This window comes from Gasterosteus aculeatus, chromosome 1 (genome assembly GCF_964276395.1).
Source record: "Gasterosteus aculeatus chromosome 1, fGasAcu3.hap1.1, whole genome shotgun sequence".
NCBI lineage: Eukaryota > Metazoa > Chordata > Actinopteri > Perciformes > Gasterosteidae > Gasterosteus > Gasterosteus aculeatus.
This window is the reverse complement of record NC_135688.1, coordinates 14,850,191-14,870,728: the sequence shown is the minus strand read 5'-3', so window position 1 is coordinate 14,870,728 and position 20,538 is coordinate 14,850,191. Positions and strand designations below refer to the sequence as shown.

Below are 20,538 nucleotides of genomic sequence, written 5' to 3'. Positions count from 1 at the left end.
AGAAATAGGACATATTTTTAAAGAAAGGAGAGAGCTATTAGTGCCTTTTCTTAGACATCCCGGCTTGCTATATTTCAGCTCAAACACCCACATGCTGCGATGCACGGCACTGGCGGTGCTGCGATGATCTCCCAACATAACTTTAAATATCAAATAGATGTTCTCCTGTACTATTGCTGCTTTTAGCTGTGTAGCACAAAGTAGAGCAGTGGGAGGCCAAAACTCAATAAAAAACCTCTTCAACAGGCTCCGAAATATGACTCATCTTGGAAAGATTTGGTCTGAAGCGATACATTTACTTTCTAGAATCAATTGACCTGCCCAGAGAGTCTCCTTGTTTTCTAAGAGGCGACAGTATTTGTTTTGAGGAAGATACAGTTTCAAAAGAAGTTCTATATAAGGAGAGTGCAGCGTTAAGAAAGATACCGCCACAACTGAGAGGTTACAGGTTTGATCCCAGCAACGGCCATGGATTGTGTTGCTGAAAAATGTTTGAGCTGCATTGGTTCTCCAAATATTCACTGATTTCAAGTCTTATTTGGGAAGGCTCAAGATAAATGCATAAAAAAAAGGTGAAACAAAGATCTTATGTAAAAGTGTATCACGACAATTGTTCATAAAACCATATTCAATAGGAACCTTTGAAGGTTAATTGTGATATTTACCAGTGCATGGAAGGAAGACACAGAGAATATGCCCAGCCGGCCCATTGCCAGCTTGGTGGGACGAGATGCAACAGCCAGGAGACGTTTGGGGTTGGGCAGCTCTCCACCTTGCAGGCTGGCCAGGTAGCACCTGAAGCGGAATAGATCCATATGAAACTGCTCGAGGTTCTGCTCCCACAGGAAGATCTGCAGAAGGAGAGAGGAATAAACATCCAGTTAATTGTTCATCGGGGTTCTAGTTTTACCACTTCAGTCCAAGATGGCGTGTCATCTCTCCTCCCCAGAAACTTTGTAACCATTTTACTCTAAGTGGTGCCAACCTGCGCTCTCTGTTGCTAATGGTTTGGTGTTTACTGGGGCAGTAGAGCGGTACATTGTCTTCATTCACCGATCCATCCCACCCAGTCACGGTTTTTGAACTGGTGTTTGGAGAAGGCGTCCGGGGCAATGGCAGAGGGCTCTGTGTCAATGCCAAGTAGCCCAGAGACGAGAAGGAAACAATACTGCACATTCCACTGGCAGATAGAGGCTGGGAGCATTGCAGCTCTCCGAGGAGCAGACCTATATCCATTCAGCTCTACACAATGCGAAACCTGACACTGCCAAACAGAACCGCTCCAAACAGGCACTACTTAACTAACCCAACAAATGCCATGTGATCCCCTCTTCCCCGTAAACAGGACTATTAGAAAACGACACAAGCTTTGCAATTAAGTAAAAAAAAGTAACTGATACCAAGTGTGCACTAGTTTAAAAAACAAAACAATAAGCAGCCTGGTGGTTGAAAGGTGTGTAGCTTCAGCGGCCTCTAGCGGTTGATACTTCTGAGATCTGTTACTTAATCCTTTCTGTCCATCTACAACTCATGCCCCATTCTTGCATCAGACAACTGGGCAGTGCATAAATATCTTGACAAATATCTTGAGAGCTGCGTTATTAATTAAGGACAAAACCTAAAATCAAAAAACAAACCCTTTTCTGTAGATATGTTGATTTTTGTTTGAAGGTGCATAAAATACTTAAAACCTGACTATTGACAAATAGTGTGACGCATGAGGACAATTAAACTTATTTAAATATATACTCTCGTCAAATGTGTTTTTACAAATAAAGGAATCTACACTGTCAGTTTTGTTTCGATCTACTTTCTTGTAGAATTGATATGGACACATCTGACGTTCTCAACAGAGGCGGTTTATTACAGTGTATTTTATTTATCAAATGTCATTTTTGATTGACATTTCTGTTCATAATTTTGAACAGAAGTTTTAGTACTGGTTTCACCAACCAATAACATCAAACTCTTTCAGTCGGGACAATACTTAAATCCCACGTAACTGCCTAACATGCAGGGACTATATGACGGACAAGCCATGTGAGAAAGGAGCTTTAAACCTACTTGATCCAGGATCGTCTTCCTCTTCTTGGTGTCAGTAACAGCTGACAGCTGCATGTCTCCCATCTTCTTCATCTTCTCATCCATATCTATCTTCTGCTCAAGCTTCTTGATCTCTGCACGAAGCAGGCGCACCGTATCCTCTCTGTGATGCTGGCGGGCGACGGCGGTGGCACATGCCGAGTGGATGGCTGTAATCCAATTCTCCAGCTCTGTCTGGCTGCAAGTCTGCGTAGGGACAGACATGGAAAGGTCAGAGGGTAAAAGGCAACAACTGGCTCCCTAACATTTGAGAAATAAATCTATTTGTTGCGTTTTCCCAATTCATTGCTAATTTTTTGCAAATCAGACTTGACGAGGGGGAAAAAATACTGTATCTTAACGTAATGCTGGATCTTGGGAGAATTTGCACTTCTTCACAAAACAGATGACATTCTAGCATTCTCTTACCTGAAACAGGAAAGCATCTCCCAGGGAGTTGCTTAGACAGAACACAAAGTCCTTTTTGGGATGCTCAGGTACCGCCTGGACAATACTGTTCTCCACCCAGACGGCATGCTTAGGAATACTGTTGTTGTCAATCCCTGAACGGCCATCGGTTTCATAGAAGAATAGAGTACAACCTGGAAAACCAAAAACAGCTACTACATTACATGCATAGTATGCAAATTACCAGCATAAACTCTCAATAGCCCAATCATCAGGAAAGGATAACAAGTACAATGGGTATTTTTAAAGTGCATTTGCTCAAGCAATTTAATTCTGCTCTCCAGTGGCAACACAAAGAAGTGCAACTTAACATAAAAATAAGTAAGGGACGTATCATGATTAGAAGTTTCATCATTGCACTGATTTAATGAAGCTTGGTTTAGTTGACTATTGTGAATTGAGGTTAGATTATATTTATACTATGTAAGAATTTCCGTATAAACTACTGTATGTCAGCAAAAAAACTACATCAAAAGCATCCAGTTTTAACTGCCCTGTATTAATATTGAGATTATGGAATAAAATGTGAATGTTATTGATACATTGAGGGCATAACAAACCTTTCAGGGAAACCCAGTAACTTTTCCACTTGCGCCTTGTGGCTGATTCCACTTTCTTGTTCTTCTTATGTACGAGGAAGTTCTTGACAGCGAGCCTGCCGGCTTTGCGTACCATCCCCTGGGTGACGCTGAGCAACGGGTCAGATTGGTAGGTGGAGCTCATCGTGCTCTGCTCGTCACTTAGGGCGGACCCTGCCTCCTCCAAGCTATCTGTCTGGCAGGAGCTCATCTCCAGCTCTTGGCGAAAGTTCTCGTACACGCCCTGCACACACTCGCTGGGTCCTCCGCCGCTGCTGCTGCCACTGTCACTGCCAGCAAACATGCTCCTGCCAGCTGCCGAGCACACGGAGAAGGAGGCGGACATGGTCTTGTAGCGCCTGGACTGCTGCTCCGCCTCCACGGTCACCCCGTCGATGCCGCTGTCCTCGTACTCGCTACCCTCTCCGGCAGTGACGTCCTGCATCGCGGCAGAAGCACAAGACGAGTGAGACGGCATGGCACACCCGTTGTCTTCATCACAAAGAATGAAGCCTGTCAACAGCTGCTACCTTCACTGAGAACTAAGCTGTCTGGGTACATGCAGCATTCTTACATACATGTAGCAAAAACTGTGCGTAAAGAGGCCTCACAAGAGTCCCAGGGCTGTTTAATCCTGAGGTTCTGCTGAAAGGGCTCCTGGGAGATGAAGGGGGTTACCCTGAGCTTGGTATCTCCATTTGGTCACATGACCCAATCATGCGCTCTAGAGCGCTTTTTTTTTTTCTGGGGCTGACGGCGCCCCGCAGTGACAGGGCCACCATACACGTTTTACGGTCTTCCCCAGGCCTCCCCTCATTATCATGACAAAAGACTGAGGTATTTCAAACAGGGAGTGTCACTCTCGTCTCTGCAGTCTCCTCTCCGAGAGAAAACAACGGCTTTCATCAGGAGTCAACACGTTTCTCACCTCACCTAGGCACTCTTGTATACAGTTAATCTTTTTTCTGTGAGAGGAATGCACTAAAGTAAAAAAAAACGTGGGCTCAATCGAAAGGAAACAATTGATCCACTTTAAAGATACTTTGAGCCAAATTTTGAAAGAGCAGCACAATGTACATCTTACCTGTATAGTCTGAGCCCTCCTGCCCTGCATGCTGGCACACATGGCGGCTTGGTGGCTGCTCAGGCCCTCGGAAAGGCAATGGGAACGCCGGCAGGGGAGGGTGTACGCACCATAGGAGTTCCCATCCTCCTCTGAAGGGGAGATCATCTTATCATCCTCACCCTCCCTGATGACCCGGTTGGTGTCATGCCACTTGGCGTAGCGGCCGTGCGGCTGCCGGCGGGCGGGGGGGCACTTTTGGCTACACAGCTCGTCCAGGGAGTTGGCCCTGTCGCCGCAGTCCGTGGGGCTGCACTGCAGGTGTCCCTTGCCGTCAGTAAAGTCCCTCTTGCTCTCTTGTGGGTCTATGATCTCCTCCGTGCTGGTCAAGTGGTCTTGGCTGAGATCAGACAGCGAGAACTCCAGGCTGTCATCTCGCCACATGTCTGCAGACTTGGACCGCTTTTTCTTGAAGCTGGCGGTCTCCTTGGAGCAATCCCGAGTTTTCTGAAGGTACGTCACCTCGCCCGCGTACACGTCTTCATCCTGCACCTCCTCGGCTGTGGGGCCGGGTAGGGTCACGTGCATCGTATTCATGTGCACCGAGGGATTGGCAAGGTCGTTGTGAAAGGACACAGGCCGCAGGTTCATGGCCACACGGTCCACCCAGATGGGGCTTCCAAAGTCTGGGAGGATATTTGTTTCATCGAAGGGCTCCAGGCCATTGTCGGCCAGGGATTGTGGGATACTAGGGGTGCTACTTGAGCGCGTGCTCGTTTCAGAATTACGGTGCTCTATTTTCCCAGAGGAAGCATGTCGAGAGCGCCTGGACTGTTTGTTAGAGATGCGAAGAGACCGAGACATGTGCTTACGTGACAAATAGCCATGTTCGTTACGGTATAGGGTGTGGTCCCCATTCTGGCTTTCAACATTACCCATGATTCAGAGGCTGAAAAGAAGAAGACAGCGTGTAAATTCATTTAAATTCATTCTACTTAAATCCGATAAAATCACAGAATTGTAAATGTTAGCTTACCTGCAGGATTGTGTCGAATTTTTTGCCATTTTGTTTGTCACTGGACCTCCGGAAAGTTTAGACCTTCAGCTGCTGGTACGATGCACAAAGCTCTGAAAATGCAGAAATTCATACGGAAAAATCAATTATGTATGATGTTATGGATTAATACAACCTTTGTTTTATAAAGTCTGCAGCTAAATATGGAAACATGAACATCTACATTTTTTGCGTATCCAGAGTGGCTTCTTTTTGCCTGTTATGCAATAGTCAAAAGAATAATACTCCTAAGCGAGATACAGTACTGAATAGACAAATCAAAAGAGGTTTCATCATTTATCAACTGGAACTATGATGATAATTTAAGAAACTACCTCTGAGGGAAAACTATCATGGCATAATTGCTGAGGACATACGTGTTTATAAAAATCATATGCCTCCATTTAAACGACCACTGATGTTTCACTAATCAAGGTAGCCTATAATTGTATTACTGTTTATTATTGTAAACAAATATGGTTTGTATATTTGTTCCCTTATTATAAGTTGTTTTTCATCTCCTTCGCAAAATCCCTTGTACTTTCTCCAACAAATGACAACTGAAGTTTGAAAAGTACTAACAAAGGAGCAAATGTAACCTTGAATTTTTTATTCTGTTGTGTTTTTGGGGGAAAAGTCAGTTTTGGTCCAGGCACCCACTAAAACACCACCCTCATTTTGACAGAGGAAGAGACTCACTTCCCGTTCAAAGTGCACTGGGTTGGCGTAAGGTAGAGGAGGCGTAATGACAGCACGACCACTGTGAAAGTCATCAGAATCAGAGTTATTCGCAGTTTAAGTGACCCATCCAATTTAGCGTTGTTGTTATTAGAAAAGGACCGTGAATAGAAGGGACCGGGTCATACGTTTTTACCATAATGCACATTTGGGTCCATCTACCTGCCTTTAGGCGGGACAGCCTGCTTTGAAATCGTCCCATTCTATTCTAGGAAGATTGAATAATCGCATTGTGGCTGTTGTTCCTGCTGATGTGTGCTCCCCTCCTTTTAGGACAGACCCTTTGGGGGTGCAATGTTTTTCGTGTGTGTATCCGCTGCAGATGAGTGGGAGCCCAACCCTCTGCTGCTGCTGCTGCTGCTGCATGGACTCGGGCGAACTGTGAAGAGGGGAATTACGTAAACTGGAACTGACCCCGTTTCGCTACCTCATGTTGCTCCCTTTCCCTTCTTTATTCTGCTCACTCATCATCCCTCACCAGCACTGCAATGCACAATGCGTGACGGTGATGGAGGCCCATTCATATCACCCTGCAGTCTGTTGCCGCTTTCATTCAATCCTATTTGGTAGAGGAAAATAACACAAAACAAAGGGGGGAGTGTGTGTGTGGGGGGGGGGGGGGGGGCAGAGCTATGAAATGCCACTGCACTCATTATAGGGAACAAGATTTGCCGAGGGACACAAACATGCTTTCAAAATGCACTATACCATGGGCTACCTCTGGGGTTGTGTGTACTCTTTCATATTTATAGTTTCATATGTTAGATGAAAGTTTAAAGGCTTTGCTGATGTCGTCCCTGGGGAGAGACAAATTGTCCTGTGTTTTTTTCTTTTCGCCCAGATTGTCACTCTGTGAGGCCTACAGGGATGCAATGAACTGTAAACACTATTTTCAAAAAAACCTTTGAGAATGTTTTTGACAGGTCTCAGGGTCAGTGTTTATAATTGAAATGTCTGCTTTACAGCGGAGATTTACGATGTTAGTGTGCCGTTTTCAATAATCTTCTCTCAGTGGTTACAATGTGATGAGGGACTTAGCAGAAGATGGGGTTTCCTCAGCTGGTACAGTTGAGGAAACCCACTGCGCTCTGACCTCGGATTTTACAGCAAAACATCAATTTTTCAGCCCTGAAATATGTGAACCAGCTGTTCATTAAACACGCCATAATGATCCCAAACTATTTCAAATAGCTGACGCATTCTGCAACAATTCTGTGATTATCTACTGTTGTTTACAATAGCAGCAGCAAAGTCAGAGAAAGTGCAAAGTCCGACAGAAAGGAAGCGATTTAGTGTGTGAAGAAGTCTACAATCAAATGTCCAACCCACATTAAAGCAAAGGCAAGTTGGTGGTCCAATGCGAGCTAGTCCACTTCAAACTCTATCAAATCAGAACGTTCACAACAGGTGTAAACCTCAACGCCACAATCAGTTCCTCGTTTAAAGCCACTACCTCACTATTAGTCTGAGGTTAGAAAAAGAGAGACGGCTTTCTGTACGATCCCTTTGCCGTATGAACCATGATGGATCAGCAACCTACTTATGCCTCTTTCAAGGAGATAACAGAGTTTCTAACAAAGCTTTTAAGATGTAAAAAAAAAAAAAAGCGGTTTCCCTAGAAAAGCTTTTGAGAAAACTAAATGTAAAAGTGAATATGCATGTTGACATACACAGATTTGCATTTGTAGCCAAAATACTTAAATAAAACGTTAAAATAGCCTCGCTTCTACCATGTTCTGTAAAGCTGCAAAGGTACGGATGCATAGAATTCATGCCCAGTTGGTTTATTCTGAGAAATACCCGGTAACAAACTCAAGAGTGTTACTGTCCCCGTCTCGTCACTCTCAAACAAATACATTGAAATGAACGGATCAAGGGAAATGCTGACAGAAAACTGGCATTAGGACAGAGCGAGTATCCATGAAAGTGGGTCATTTTCAGCGGGCCGCATGAGAGCACAGGACCGCCGTCTGAGAGGATTCATCTGTTACAGGCCCTTATTGAAATACACAACTACAGGAGATTCCAGCCACCCACAGATCAAAGATGAATAGTTCTATTGTGACTCAAGACAAGCAACATAACAGCTACAGGGAATGACCACAGCTAACACCCCTACTGTGCTAAGGTATACTACAAAATAATTTCCTTATATAAAATGATACTTTTCTTTATTGCTTATACAATATAAAAATATGTCTAGTTACTTTTTTGTGAGGCTAATTTTTTTTCTATTCTCAAAATGGGTTTTTTCAAATTGGAGCAGGAAAATGTTATTTAAATGTAAAGACAGTAAGGTTTAGTTCTCTCACCAGTGGCCAAAAGTTGGATTTATGTTCCAAAAGACTTTCTTTTATAAATTTAACTGTAGTGAAGGAACAAAAGAAAATAAATAAAGTATTCAGATTTACTGTACCCTCCAACTCCAATTACCGACAAGGTGTGTGATATTTGAGAGGGTTTTGGGAGAGTCATGTTTGTATTTCAATTTCATTTGCTGTTTGTCATCCCTGAAATAATTTGACAGGTAGATTTAAGGTCCTTTGGTTATTAAAGCCCCACTTAAAAGCCTGCATTACGTTTGACAAATACCTGGGCCTGTTGGAACAGAAACAAGTGAAATAGTTGTAACCACACACTGCTTTTCTTGGCCTTTCTTCACAAGGACAAAAATGTCAAGTTGCTCGTATTATTAGAGGAAAAAAAAAAAATGACCTAAAGACTTTTAAAAGGAGTTAAAAAATCTGCTGACAGCGTGAAACACCTTGTTCAACATTCCTATGCTCATGAGCTCCATGTAGAAACACTAATACTGTAAGACACTAGATAAATGTGTCATGTTACGTAGCTACACAACCCTTTGGAATCAGACACATAACGTGACAGAAGATACAAACTGATTTTGACTCTTTACGTTGCTCGGACTCCTGGGAGCACATTCCTGTCATTTAACCCAACTACACTGGTGAAAGGCAAGAATGCACTGGGGTGACTAGTTACAAGCTCCAACACAAACCCTGTAATCTGAACACTCCTGTCACTAGAGATAATAACACAGGTAGTGGTAAAGGAAGAAGGGGGGCAGGGGGGTAGCACTGAGAGACCCCTCTAAAGACAGCTCACTGTTTCCTGCTGTTTGGGATTTTGATGAACAAAATAAATATTCCCTCCAGTTTTCAATTTATATAGCTAAACTGACTACTATACCACTGTCATGCATCAGGGTATTTGTGTTACTTAATTTGTTGACCGAGAATCAATCAATAGCAGTTGGGAAAGGACACTTTCAGCCATGATGAAAGCAGTTTTTCTTTTTTTGCAATAGCATTATGCAAAGATATGGCAATAACTGTATCACAAAGCCAAATGCTAGCCAGGATTATTCAAAAACGTATCTGATGAAATTACAACAGCAAGAAAATCCAAATAGATAAATAATGTTGGTCCAAATTAAACCGAGATTGCTAATGTTATTACTTTCCACCAGCTATCACTACATTAGAAGCAACAATAACAACCCAAACCACCCAATAAGTTGAATTTGCTGCAGGACAGTGGCAAATGGTGGTGCTGTAGATGACGCGTGTGAACCCATCAAGTGAGGCCCAGGTGGTTGTGTGTTATGGGCATTGTTGTTGTTGTCTGAAGATCTGCCTTCAGAAGGATGCCAACACACACATCAGGCCGAGTAATGACTGACGGTAAAGAGGGAGCGAGATCTAGCAAGACGGAGGCAACCATTGATTGGTAAAGGTGGTGTGGGAAGATTGAATACACAGGTAGATAGTTATGCCATCTGATGCTTTTTTGTAAATATTGCAAGGATAAACAGTACAGTTGGTTTTGTGACAGATAATGGGGTAAAAAGGAATGAGAGAGTTAGAAGCCCTGTTTCAATTCAAAACTGACTAGGGTGTGATCTGATCTACTGTGAGCAGCCAAGCAAGCTCCGTCCCAATGTGACAAAGACTCGGGAGGTAAATGTAGACAGCCGTTTTCTCCTGTTTGCTTAAATCAAACAGTTTTCTCTTCGCTGCGAAAGTTATTAGCTTAAAAGATTCTAATACTTTTCAGAACGGCACTTTCTGTTACTTTATTGTGGCTACTACCTTATTTGCTAAACAACCTTATTCATCATCCTTGTCAGAGTTTGCTATGAGTCGATGTACGGTGGTACTGCTACGGTTTCTTTATATTCAGGTTTTCAAAAGATGAGCCCTGACTGTGCGTTACATTCTTTGCAATAAATCTGCAGGCGGTGCTTTCGGGGCCTGTTGTCGAGCAGCAGCTGGTGTTGTTTGGCCTGGTGGCACCTTTGTCCCTGGCAGTGTTTTCTCTGGGGCACGACTGTGTGCGGAGGTCACGGCTTCAGCTGGTGTTTAAGCTGCATGAGGTTCGTGTACAGAAGATGCTGAAGGTTTTGTTGGGTCCTTTGTCCACTTCATAAGTTTAGAAATGCTTTATAATCCTCTGTTGCCACCGGTAAAAAATGCAATTGACTGAGATGTACATTTAAAAGACAACTCAATGACATGTTTTCTCACGCTCAGGGCAGCAGTTGTCTTTTTCCTTCTTTTCCAACATGGGAAGGTTTTGTGACGTCATTGAGGACTTTCATCTCTATAATCAATGCCAGCAATTTGCTCGTTCAGACGGTAACAACCGAGGTGCTATCAAACCACATCCTGCTTACGGCTCTTTAGCTCCTCATTTAAGACCTTTGATGTCCGTAAAGGGCTATTAATTGTAAGAATACATGAGCCACAGAAGGGGGGGGGGGGCGCGTACAGGTTGCGGTTCCTCTGCAGCTATGCTAGAGAGGGTGTCGAAGTTTTTTTTAACTCTGCTTTAGGGAGTGCAGGGATGTTAAAACAATGGTTTGATATATTCCACTTAAAATGATTAGAGCGTCTAAAAGATGCATTTTCACATTTCTGGTTTAACCGTACAGACTACTCCATGGAGCAGGAGAATGTATTACTTGTTTAAATTGAAAGAAAAATGTTTGAAAGTTTTATGTTCATAGATTTGTCATCAACAGCAATAGATCCTGGTTATCAATGGTAATTTGGTGCATGCACCAGGGAAGATTTTCTACCGAGCACTAGCTAACCAAACATGTTATTCCTTTACTTTAACAACAAACTTTGTAGAAGCCAGCAAGAATAAACTAGTGTCCCTTTTAGGGAAACCTGCAAAGTCACTCCTCCATAACACATGAACTGACTTCTGCTGGAAGATAAGTGCAAGAGAAATTGGTTTGGGATAGTGCATTGGTGCAATCTCTAACCATATCTAACTAATCATGTCACAAAAAACATAATGAACATTTACTGTGAACATGGCTTTTGTTAGCACAGCTTTCAAGTGCATTGGTGCATTCTGTTGGCCCAGCATTGTTGAAGGGTTACAGTTATGCGTAATGTGTGCTCTACAAATGATTAGATACAGCACAGGCAGCTGAAATGTCAGATCAAAAATCCTAAGTGATTGATGACTCTCAGAAATGCATGCGGCTCCACAGTGTTGGACCAAGGAATGTTTATTTAGATAAAAACATTTTTGCATGTGCCTAAAGCAAAAGAGCACTGATGACTTCCCTCAAATCAATGGTGTATGAAATGTAAACACCGAATAAAGAGAGATAAGTCCATGTAGTGCTAACTTGCTTTCACTCTAATAGTGCAGCAGTTTGAGTTGTGTGGTGTGCTGCTGTATTCGGTCTTTTATAATAACTTAAATATCTGAAAAGACCACCTGATCTCAGATGAACTCTTTTGGCTTGTAAATCTACAATATGCCCATTGTTCTACTGCATAGTGTTCCTTTTAGTGAAGCGAAACTCAAGAGAAGACATTACAAACCAATCCGTGATTACAATTATTTTCCTGCGTTAGGTCAAAAATTAAGACTGAAGAAAAGCTGGCCATTGTATACCTTTTTACTTTGGTGGTAAAGCTTTCTTTCCTTCAGTCGTGCCGGGAGCATTATCAAGATTTACAAGCCTGAAAGCAGAATCCGACCTCCTGTCCTGCTAAGCCTCGAACAGTCAATGAATTTCCATAACTATGACACCAGATGACCATTTCATGCCCCTCTCCCCACCGCAGGAGTCACAATGGGCTTTCAAAACACAAAGCTGTGATTTTAAATGAACTCACACATCATGAAGGCCTCCTGCCCCCTCCAGGATGCGCTCTGGGAATTCTCTCCTTGACTTTGACCATTTCTTACATTTGCAATTCATCATCTCTCTTTCTCAGCATCACAAAACCGCCACCGCCGCCTCTTTGTCATTACAACGACACGGACACAAGCTGTATTGTTTGCGTCTGGCAGAGAATGCGGAGCAGGACAATGGCTGGCTGCCTGCTGCTGTAGGTAACGCTGTGCCCTACACAGGAGTGCTACAGGTACAAACATGAGGTGGAAACCCCACCCTATAGGCAGGCTGGGAAGACCTCAAGATATGGTTACAAAACACACACGTGTGTTAAATGATAGGCTGAGAGCATGAAAATACACTGATGGGAAGTATAAAAAATGAAAAACCTAAAAAGGCACAACAAGATCAGAAAGACGTTGGTCGCTTGTGGTAAAGTGAAGTACACTCTGAATCGCACTGAAACCGATGCTCACAGGCCAAACTTTGACTCTGTGTGTTACTGCTGGTGTGATTTAGCACCTCCGTTGGAAAGCACAGGAGGTTTGAGGCTGGACAGCCATTTGTCTCCTTTATCTACTGAAACAACAAGAACACAGTGCTATAAAAATTACATAGCAAATACAATGGCTTACCTCACTGTGTGCAACCAGAAATGGGGACTCCTGCTTCTCCACAAAAAGAGAAAACCCTACTTACTAAAGGGGAGAATTGCAATCCTCACATGACAAGGCTATTGACACCCCTCCTGCAAGTCCACAGCAGACTGACTACGCAAGGATGAGTTGAAGAACTGAGGGAGGGAGGTGACTGTAACCCCCACCCCTCCTCCTCTTCTTCTTCTTCTGACTCTTTCGCCCCCTCCCTTCCTTCTATAATTCCACCCCCCTCTACTAGAAACCTTCTGCTAGCAGGAATGTGTGTTCCCTCCCTTGTCTCCGCTGTAATTGCCCCTCGCTCCACTACGAGTGAGCTTTATATTTACACTAAATGTTGCAGCTTTTACATCGTATGAAAAAGATGATTACATCAACAACGGTCAGATTCAGGGCCTTGGTCAGAAGTGGCACTAAAACCAGAAATATAAAATGTTACCTGATTTTTGGCCCGGACACACAACAATCTTTCATCTCTTTCCTTTGTGGTTTAAAAGAGTAGGGATATGCAATGACTAGATTGTGGAAAAATAAAGTCCTAATGGGTTGCAGTGAAATAATTTGGCCCCAACTGGACCTGTGAATGAGAGAAAGGCTGAACTTGCTGTTGTCATAGCAGCACTGATGTCATGTGGCTATCACGTCAGCAGTGACAGTGGTGCCGAGTTCATTTTGAGATGATGGAACCGGCTTGAGGGAACAGGGGGGGTAACGGGAGACTTGAGGATTGAGAGCACAGCGTCGTCTCCTTTGGCTGCAGTCGGCATCAGGAGCAGCTTTGCATTTTACACTGAAAGTAAAAAATGCTGCGAGCTAGTCAAACATGTAGACACCATGACAACCAGGCAAAGGAGAGACTCGTAGCTTAGCCCGTCTGAAAAGGAGTCCACATATTGGAGGGTCGAATTTGCCGTGTCTAGACTTTGCAATGACTATGACCAAAACAAAAAGCTCTCAGCACTGTGGTCAGGCCGACTTCCTCTTTTCATGTCCTGCCAAGGATGCGACTCTGATATTAAACTTAACCACTGGGCTTTCTTAGTAAGGACAGGAATGTCTGGTCTGCAGAAGCAACCAGACATAATAACCTTTTGTTCTTATCAACTTGCTGGCCTTAATTTTCCAGGATAACAGAACTTTCTTTGAGAGTTCTGAGTCACATTTGCTTCAAATTCAACATACAACACACTGCCAATTTCTCCATTTGAATTAGTGCAAAATTTGTTAGGACTAGATCCAAATACAACAAAAGACTCTGAAACCCATAATACAGTGTGAAGACATGTTGAAAGAGAATTATTTATACTGACCATCTATTTAAGATGCCAAAAAAATATCTGGATATAGTGCCTGGATGGTGTGTTTTGATAATTATACAACCTTATATTGATCTAAAACAGGCCCGCTGTATCATAGGTTGAAGTTAAATAAATAAGTTTATTTTACATGGATCATCTTCTCTGTCCGTGTCCTTGCTACTAGATTGGGCGGCGGCGCAATGAATGCGTCTATCAGGGAAATGTGGGATGAGGCTGAATCCACGTCTGCTGTCACCACAGGAATCTCTGAAATGTAGATTGCCTGCGCGGAGCTCAGCTAAACAAAATACCGCTTTCTCATCACAGCACTAGACTATCACACCCAGTGCCGCCCACACTCAATTGAGCAGCAGATTTTAATTGGAGATCTAATACATTGACAGGCCATCCAATACCGCCGCAGCAATTTGGCAGGTGGAATTATGTTTACAGATCCACAGTAAACATTTAGGACTGCTGATGCCATCCGGGTGTCACAAGCAACTGCCATCGCTGCCAATCACCTTCAGCCACAGTGAATGAAAAAAAAAAAAAAAAACTGCTGAAGGTGGAGCAATGACAGCAATCCGTCTCCCTGGATATGCAAGAACTCCTGGTGAATAATGTGGTTTGCTGTAAATGTTTTTTTTCTCAGTAAAAAATATTGTTTGCATTTAGCTTTAAATGATTATTAGTAACACATCATTCCAAAGATGTTGCAATGCAATTCAATTCAAGACTGGGTTCACTTCTCCACCCCCCCCCCCCCCCTCCCTTTATTTTTAATATGCTCCTGTGAGTAAAACAGCTGATGCTCACACTGTGCTGCACATCAGGGACAGTGTTGGACAGTGGATCTTCAACAGAAGCCGCCCCATTTTAAAAGCAGATATGGTGCATCAAGCTGTTTTAAGCACCACTGCAAAATATCTATATACACACTGATAAAATAAACATTTTTATATTATTGTACTTGTTTTTTAAATATAATTCAGGTACATAAATTCCTCTTTAGCATGTGAGGCCTTTACCATAAAATAAAATAAATCAGAGAGGTTAAAGACTTTCTCAAGACTCTGGACCCTGAAGCACGTAACAGAATGAATCACCGCACAGATCTTAAGAATAGCCTGAACTTCAGTTAATTAATAAAGACTACACACAATTCAACAATATGCAACACTGTCACTGCCTAATGTATTAATTCAAAAGGTCATACTGAGGGAAACAATCAATGACACTAGTGATCAAAATAAATGCATACACAATGCTGATTTCAATTTAAGAGGTAAGTGTGAACTTATTAGGCAACATCAGCATGACGTACCCTGGTCAGGTAAAGAATGAAAAAAAAAATGAAATGCCAGTCTATCTGCTACAACAGGAACGTTGACCCACAGCCAAAATGCTTTCTTGTCTCTCAGGTATAATCTCCCAACAAGCATACAAGGACCCACAAATAAGCAGCAAGATATAGATTTCCAGAACTGTACATAAATACAAACTGTGCATACATTGCATCGAAGCTAACGTCGCCATTAAACGAGCCGTTTGTTGTATTCAGCATGAGGCAGTTTTTTTAAAGAACATCTTTCGCCACAAAGGTTCAAGTGTTTATTCTTTTAAAAGGTCTTCTCAATCACAACAACAGGCATCCCCTAACTCTCCCTCTGGGGATGCACATGATCCATTATACTGAAAAAGAACACTATGTACAATTGGTATCTAAAGAGGAAAATGCAACTGCTACGCAAGACATGAAAGCAGTAACTCCGGTCCGGGTAGAGATCATTAGCAGAGGATCCAGTGGTCTCAGGCAGCGAGTTGCCTCTCAAGAGTCAACATCAAAGACACCGTATAGAGAAGGGAAATCATTTAGAATGCAGGGGGGAAAGCTGCAATTGACTGGTCGAGCTGAACCTATACTTCTTAGGTAGCTCTCGACACTAATTATTAATATATACTGAGAACACGGTAGGGGCAACCGCTGTATATAATATACTATAGTTACAGAAAGCACAATGACCACACAGTGGGAGGTCAAGAATTTGCGACTGAACAGTGTCCACTATGGCGGCATATCACACTCACGTGCCTCTCACTTTGACGTGAAAGCAGAAATCCCTTTTCTGAGGCGAACGCAACCTCAAAGGAAGTTTTGGGGCTTCAGTCGATACTCAAGAGCGCAGACAAGACAGCTTCATTTGTGGGGAGCACTGGTTTGCTTGTTTTTAAAAGGTGCAAGCTACTATATTAGTTTCAGTTTCTTATTGTTCATGGGCAAGATCATGTCTTCCGTTTGCTTGGAAAGCAAGGTTCTTTGGAAATCACCTGCTGCAAGTTTTAATACAAAATGAAAAATAACCTCTAGTCCGATCCTTGCTTTTCAAGGTCGGTGGAATGGAACCCAACCGTTTCTCAGTATCGGTCAGGAGCTAAAGGAGGTTGTTTCTGGGATGAAATCTTGGCACGCCTAGATCATGCGGACCGTCAAAACATCATGAATATATCATATGTGACCTCACTTTGTTAGATGCTGGAATATACAATACAAATATGTTGAAGCCTGAGATTTTCTTTCTGGGTATTTCCTGTTCCTCAACTAATATTAATTATTTGTTAGTGTTTTTTATTATTATTTGAAAAAACGTGTAGCATTTCTATGGAAAATATAGGCTACCATGACATTTTAGTAAATTAGTCTGTATCACAGACTGCACCACCCAGCTCAGGGTCAGCTTCATTACACAAAACATTAGAATGTTGACCTGTTGAGGCCATCATTGTTGTCCCTTTAACTGTCCCTTTATGAGCCGTTAACATCTCTTTGTATACCTAAACATAATTTATTTTGGACATTTTTTTTTGCATTCCATATAAAAGACTTACAATACATTTCTACAATATACTATGACACACCGCCTTGTATGTTAAACACACACACATTATAAGGCTCTGCTGAGCAGAACATCATCAGGACAGCGCTGCTGAGTGATGGAAGAAGGTGGTTCAGGGTTATATCAGGGTTATAAGGGAACACAACCACCATAGCTCCAAGCTATTCGGACTGCTGATATCCAGCATCCACACCACCTGGGGTCAGTTTTAGCACATAGGGGATTCGATTTTGGTATATTTTCCCATGTTATGCAATTGTTTATGTAGATATTTTATACTGTGATTTTTTACTTTGTAAACATTACTACCCTGAACATTGATTTTTACCAAACTCTACACTGCTGTAAATAATAATACAGACAGTGGTAGTGACTGTCTTGGAGTGACTAATGTGTCTGTTTATCACACTACGGTCAGTATATTGGTCACTTGGCAACACTAGACGGTCTTCAGTATTTACTTTGCGGAGACATGAAGAGTTATGTGCAAGTGGGACGGAAATGAATAATTCACAACAAACCGTTATCAGGGTTAAATTATGTGCATTTCAAGAAATCATCTGTGTTTGTAGAACGTGGCTGTACGCGCATGAAGAACAAAGTCCTGTGTTGTACAAAAAGCCAACTAATTACCATATGAATGTGTAGACATTCTTTCGTGTGATGCTACACTAGTCGCTGCACTGCCTCGTGTTGGGCAAACTTTCAAGATCTTTGAGATGTAGAGTTAAAAAGAGCGTGGACACAAGCCAGAGGAGGAGGGGAGACTAGTTTCAACTTGACCACACAAAGACAGACAGAGGGTGAGGTCTCAGTGCAGGCATGTCACACAGGTGAGCTCAGGTTACCACCCCGAGGATCAAACAGCACGCAGCGAAACCCTTCTGCAGGATGCTCCGCTTTGGTAGTTTTCTTCTCATGGCTCTCAGACACAGATCAAATAACTAAAAGCTGCAGAGGACACTTCACAATGCGCAATAACTACCTGCCTGAACTTGGGGCTTGGGTAACTAAGTTCATCTAAAGAAAGAACCAAATAGAACGGACCAAATTTAGTATGATTAATGCGGCCAAACTGTTAAGCATCGTGAAGCACTGTGAAATGTTTGTGCATCCAGACCAAACAATGGCTGGATAGATCAATGGAGGAAACGGAGAATTAGCCCACGTTCAAACCAAAGCATAGCAGTTTTTTTAGAATCAAAAGCCCAGCGTTGCTATGTCATTATTGTCACTGGTGAAAACATAAGGAGTCCAGTCGAGTAATCCATAAACTGGAAAATGTATGAAATGCCACAACACAACCCAGCAGTACTGAGAAGTCACGCCAGTGTTACAGCAGTCCTTGTTGTGTCCTCTACCAGAAGTGACCCTCTACCACGGCTGAGGTGAGTAAGTGGTTTTGTGAGAAAGAAAATAAAAAAATAAAAATCAATGTGGGGGTGGAATTTAGCTATTGGTCAGAATATATTTCTTTTCCGATTTGAAATTGTGTCATCATTGGAATCAGTTGTGGCCGATGTGATAAAATACTAAAACATGATATAAAATGAATAAATGTGAGCTGCTAGTTTTCTGCGTTCCAATTAGCAACTTGAGATGAAAGACTCAAAATTGTACATGCCAATTTTAAAAATCAATAAAAACCTCCATCTTCATGGATTCAGAGATTGCATTCGGGCCAATGCGTCCTTTCCTATCGACAAGGACTGTTTATCTGCATTCAACCAAAGTCTGCTCAATGGTTATTGGTAAATATTACTCAAGACAACAAAAAGGAAAATCGAGTGCTTTAGATACTAAAAACATCTTAATCAGTTGAACGCTGTAGAACGTAGGAGCCTCTTTAAAACATTCATCATTCTCCATAGAATGTTAAAATGTTTGAAAAGTTCTTGTGTGACGCAATGCATTTAGCCAAGTTATTCGTCTGGATCACCGAGCACATCAACAGACCGTGAAGGAATAGTCTGAAGGAGTGGGGATTTTTTTGTTGTTGAGATTTTTATTGGAGTTAGAACCATTCCGTGACATGAATTCATGAGATCGGGATGATGCCATCACTCTCTTTTAAAAACAGATGATCACGCTGCATTTCCCTGCGCGAGTTTAACATCTACCACTGCAAACCTCCTGTAGTTGATCATGTGTCCTTGGTGCAGCAGTTAAGACGCCAGCGTTTCTCTGGTGTCCAACTCCCCTTGACAGATGCATTTAGTCGAATCGCCATAAATACAAGCGGCTGAAACACAAGCTCCACCTTGTGTTCCCAGTGGTAAGATTTTTCTTGTGCTACAAGAAAAACAATATTTATCTTAGCAGCATGAACTGCAGAAAAAAAAACTGTTACATTAAACACGTATTCAAAAAGGTGTATATTGTTTACACTTTACTACAACAGCTGTTGCAGCGCATTGCTATTCCGTTTGAAAACACTGAATAAAACCATTTCAATAACACGTTATGTCCCAGGAGTCTAATCTGCTGCAGCACACCTCAGTCACCTCTGCGATCACACCGCTTATGATTATTGAAGCCTCCCCAGAGAAACACGACAGGGAGGACAACACTTTCTGCAGCCCACGGTGACGCTGCAACTCACTTGACACCGTTAAGGTCACAGGAGTGTAGCAAAGCCGCGCAAACGAGCGATGCCCCTTTCGGTGCGGTCACCCGCACATGGTCTATGATGCAGTAACGCAGCCTGGATCATCGGCGCGCTACAAGGGACGAAAAAGATGCAAGAGTCCGATTAAAATGACTCCGCTTCATGCAACAATTTACCGCACCGAGGCCGTGCTGAGGCTTTTCCTCCTCCCGAGCAACGACCACAGCACCTCCGTGGGGATGACGGCGGACGGGTCGCCTCGCCTGGTTCACTGCATGTCTTGACAAAACCAACATGCCGCCGCTGAAGGAAATCCGTTATTTGTCAGCGGAGCCGCTGTGCAAAGATGCGCGTTCATATCATGCCCCCCCCCCTTCCCATAAAAAATATAATAATAATTCAGTGACGTCTCAATGAATGAATCGACTCAAGATGCGCAACAAGGCGTGAAAGGAAAACGCGCTGGACGGCTGCGCTCGCCCCATTGCGGCTGCTTCTGCCCCCTCCTCGTAAACTTGAACGATTGAGTGATGCGGCCATGCGTAACAAAAAGAACGGCACTAGGACCACGCGGGGGTGAGATCGGACATCGACGTGATCCTTGGCACGATTAAAGACCGCACGCGCGCGGGTCTCCTTTACGTACCGGCCACCACGCGCGTCCGCATCTGACGCCCATCTGTTCGGACATTGAAGTCCTCGCGCGTCTGCCCGTCCGCGTCTCCGAATCCCTCCGTCCGTCCGTCCAAGGTCCGCCCGTCCACGGACCACGCGTGTTGTTTCCACACCGCCAGAGTGGGGCGGAGCCCGCGGGTCCCTTTGAGACGGCGCGCCAGTGGATGGAGGGAAACGCTACTTATTCATCGTCGCAGCCAATCGGCGTTCAATGACGGTGTGAAACACATTGCAGCTCAAGAGTGTGTTTAGGTTTTT

The 20,538-nt window shown here is 43.1% G+C and overlaps 1 protein-coding gene across 6 annotated transcripts in view; it reads right to left on the bottom strand.

The window, feature by feature from the left end:
- Nucleotides 1-20,423, bottom strand: part of LOC120821089 (rho guanine nucleotide exchange factor TIAM1) — a 36,944-nt gene extending 16,521 nt beyond the window's left edge. For 4 of the 6 annotated variants that reach the window (XM_040179490.2, XM_040179521.2, XM_040179513.2 and 1 more), the window contains exons 1-7: nucleotides 20,252-20,423; nucleotides 5,228-5,319; nucleotides 4,213-5,140; nucleotides 3,111-3,567; nucleotides 2,512-2,684; nucleotides 2,065-2,289; nucleotides 666-851 (exon numbers count right to left, since the gene is read on the bottom strand). In XM_040179490.2, coding sequence (XP_040035424.2) covers nucleotides 666-851; nucleotides 2,065-2,289; nucleotides 2,512-2,684; nucleotides 3,111-3,567; nucleotides 4,213-5,130 — 1,959 coding nt within the window. In that variant the 5' untranslated portion in view covers nucleotides 5,131-5,140; nucleotides 5,228-5,319; nucleotides 20,252-20,423. Of the gene's footprint in view, nucleotides 1-665; nucleotides 852-2,064; nucleotides 2,290-2,511; nucleotides 2,685-3,110; nucleotides 3,568-4,212; nucleotides 5,141-5,227; nucleotides 5,320-12,781; nucleotides 12,941-20,251 lie in introns of those variants that run through there. The other 2 variants (XM_040179498.2, XM_078101136.1) reach the window with 1 other exon arrangement.
- Nucleotides 20,424-20,538: the final 115 nt, after the last annotated feature.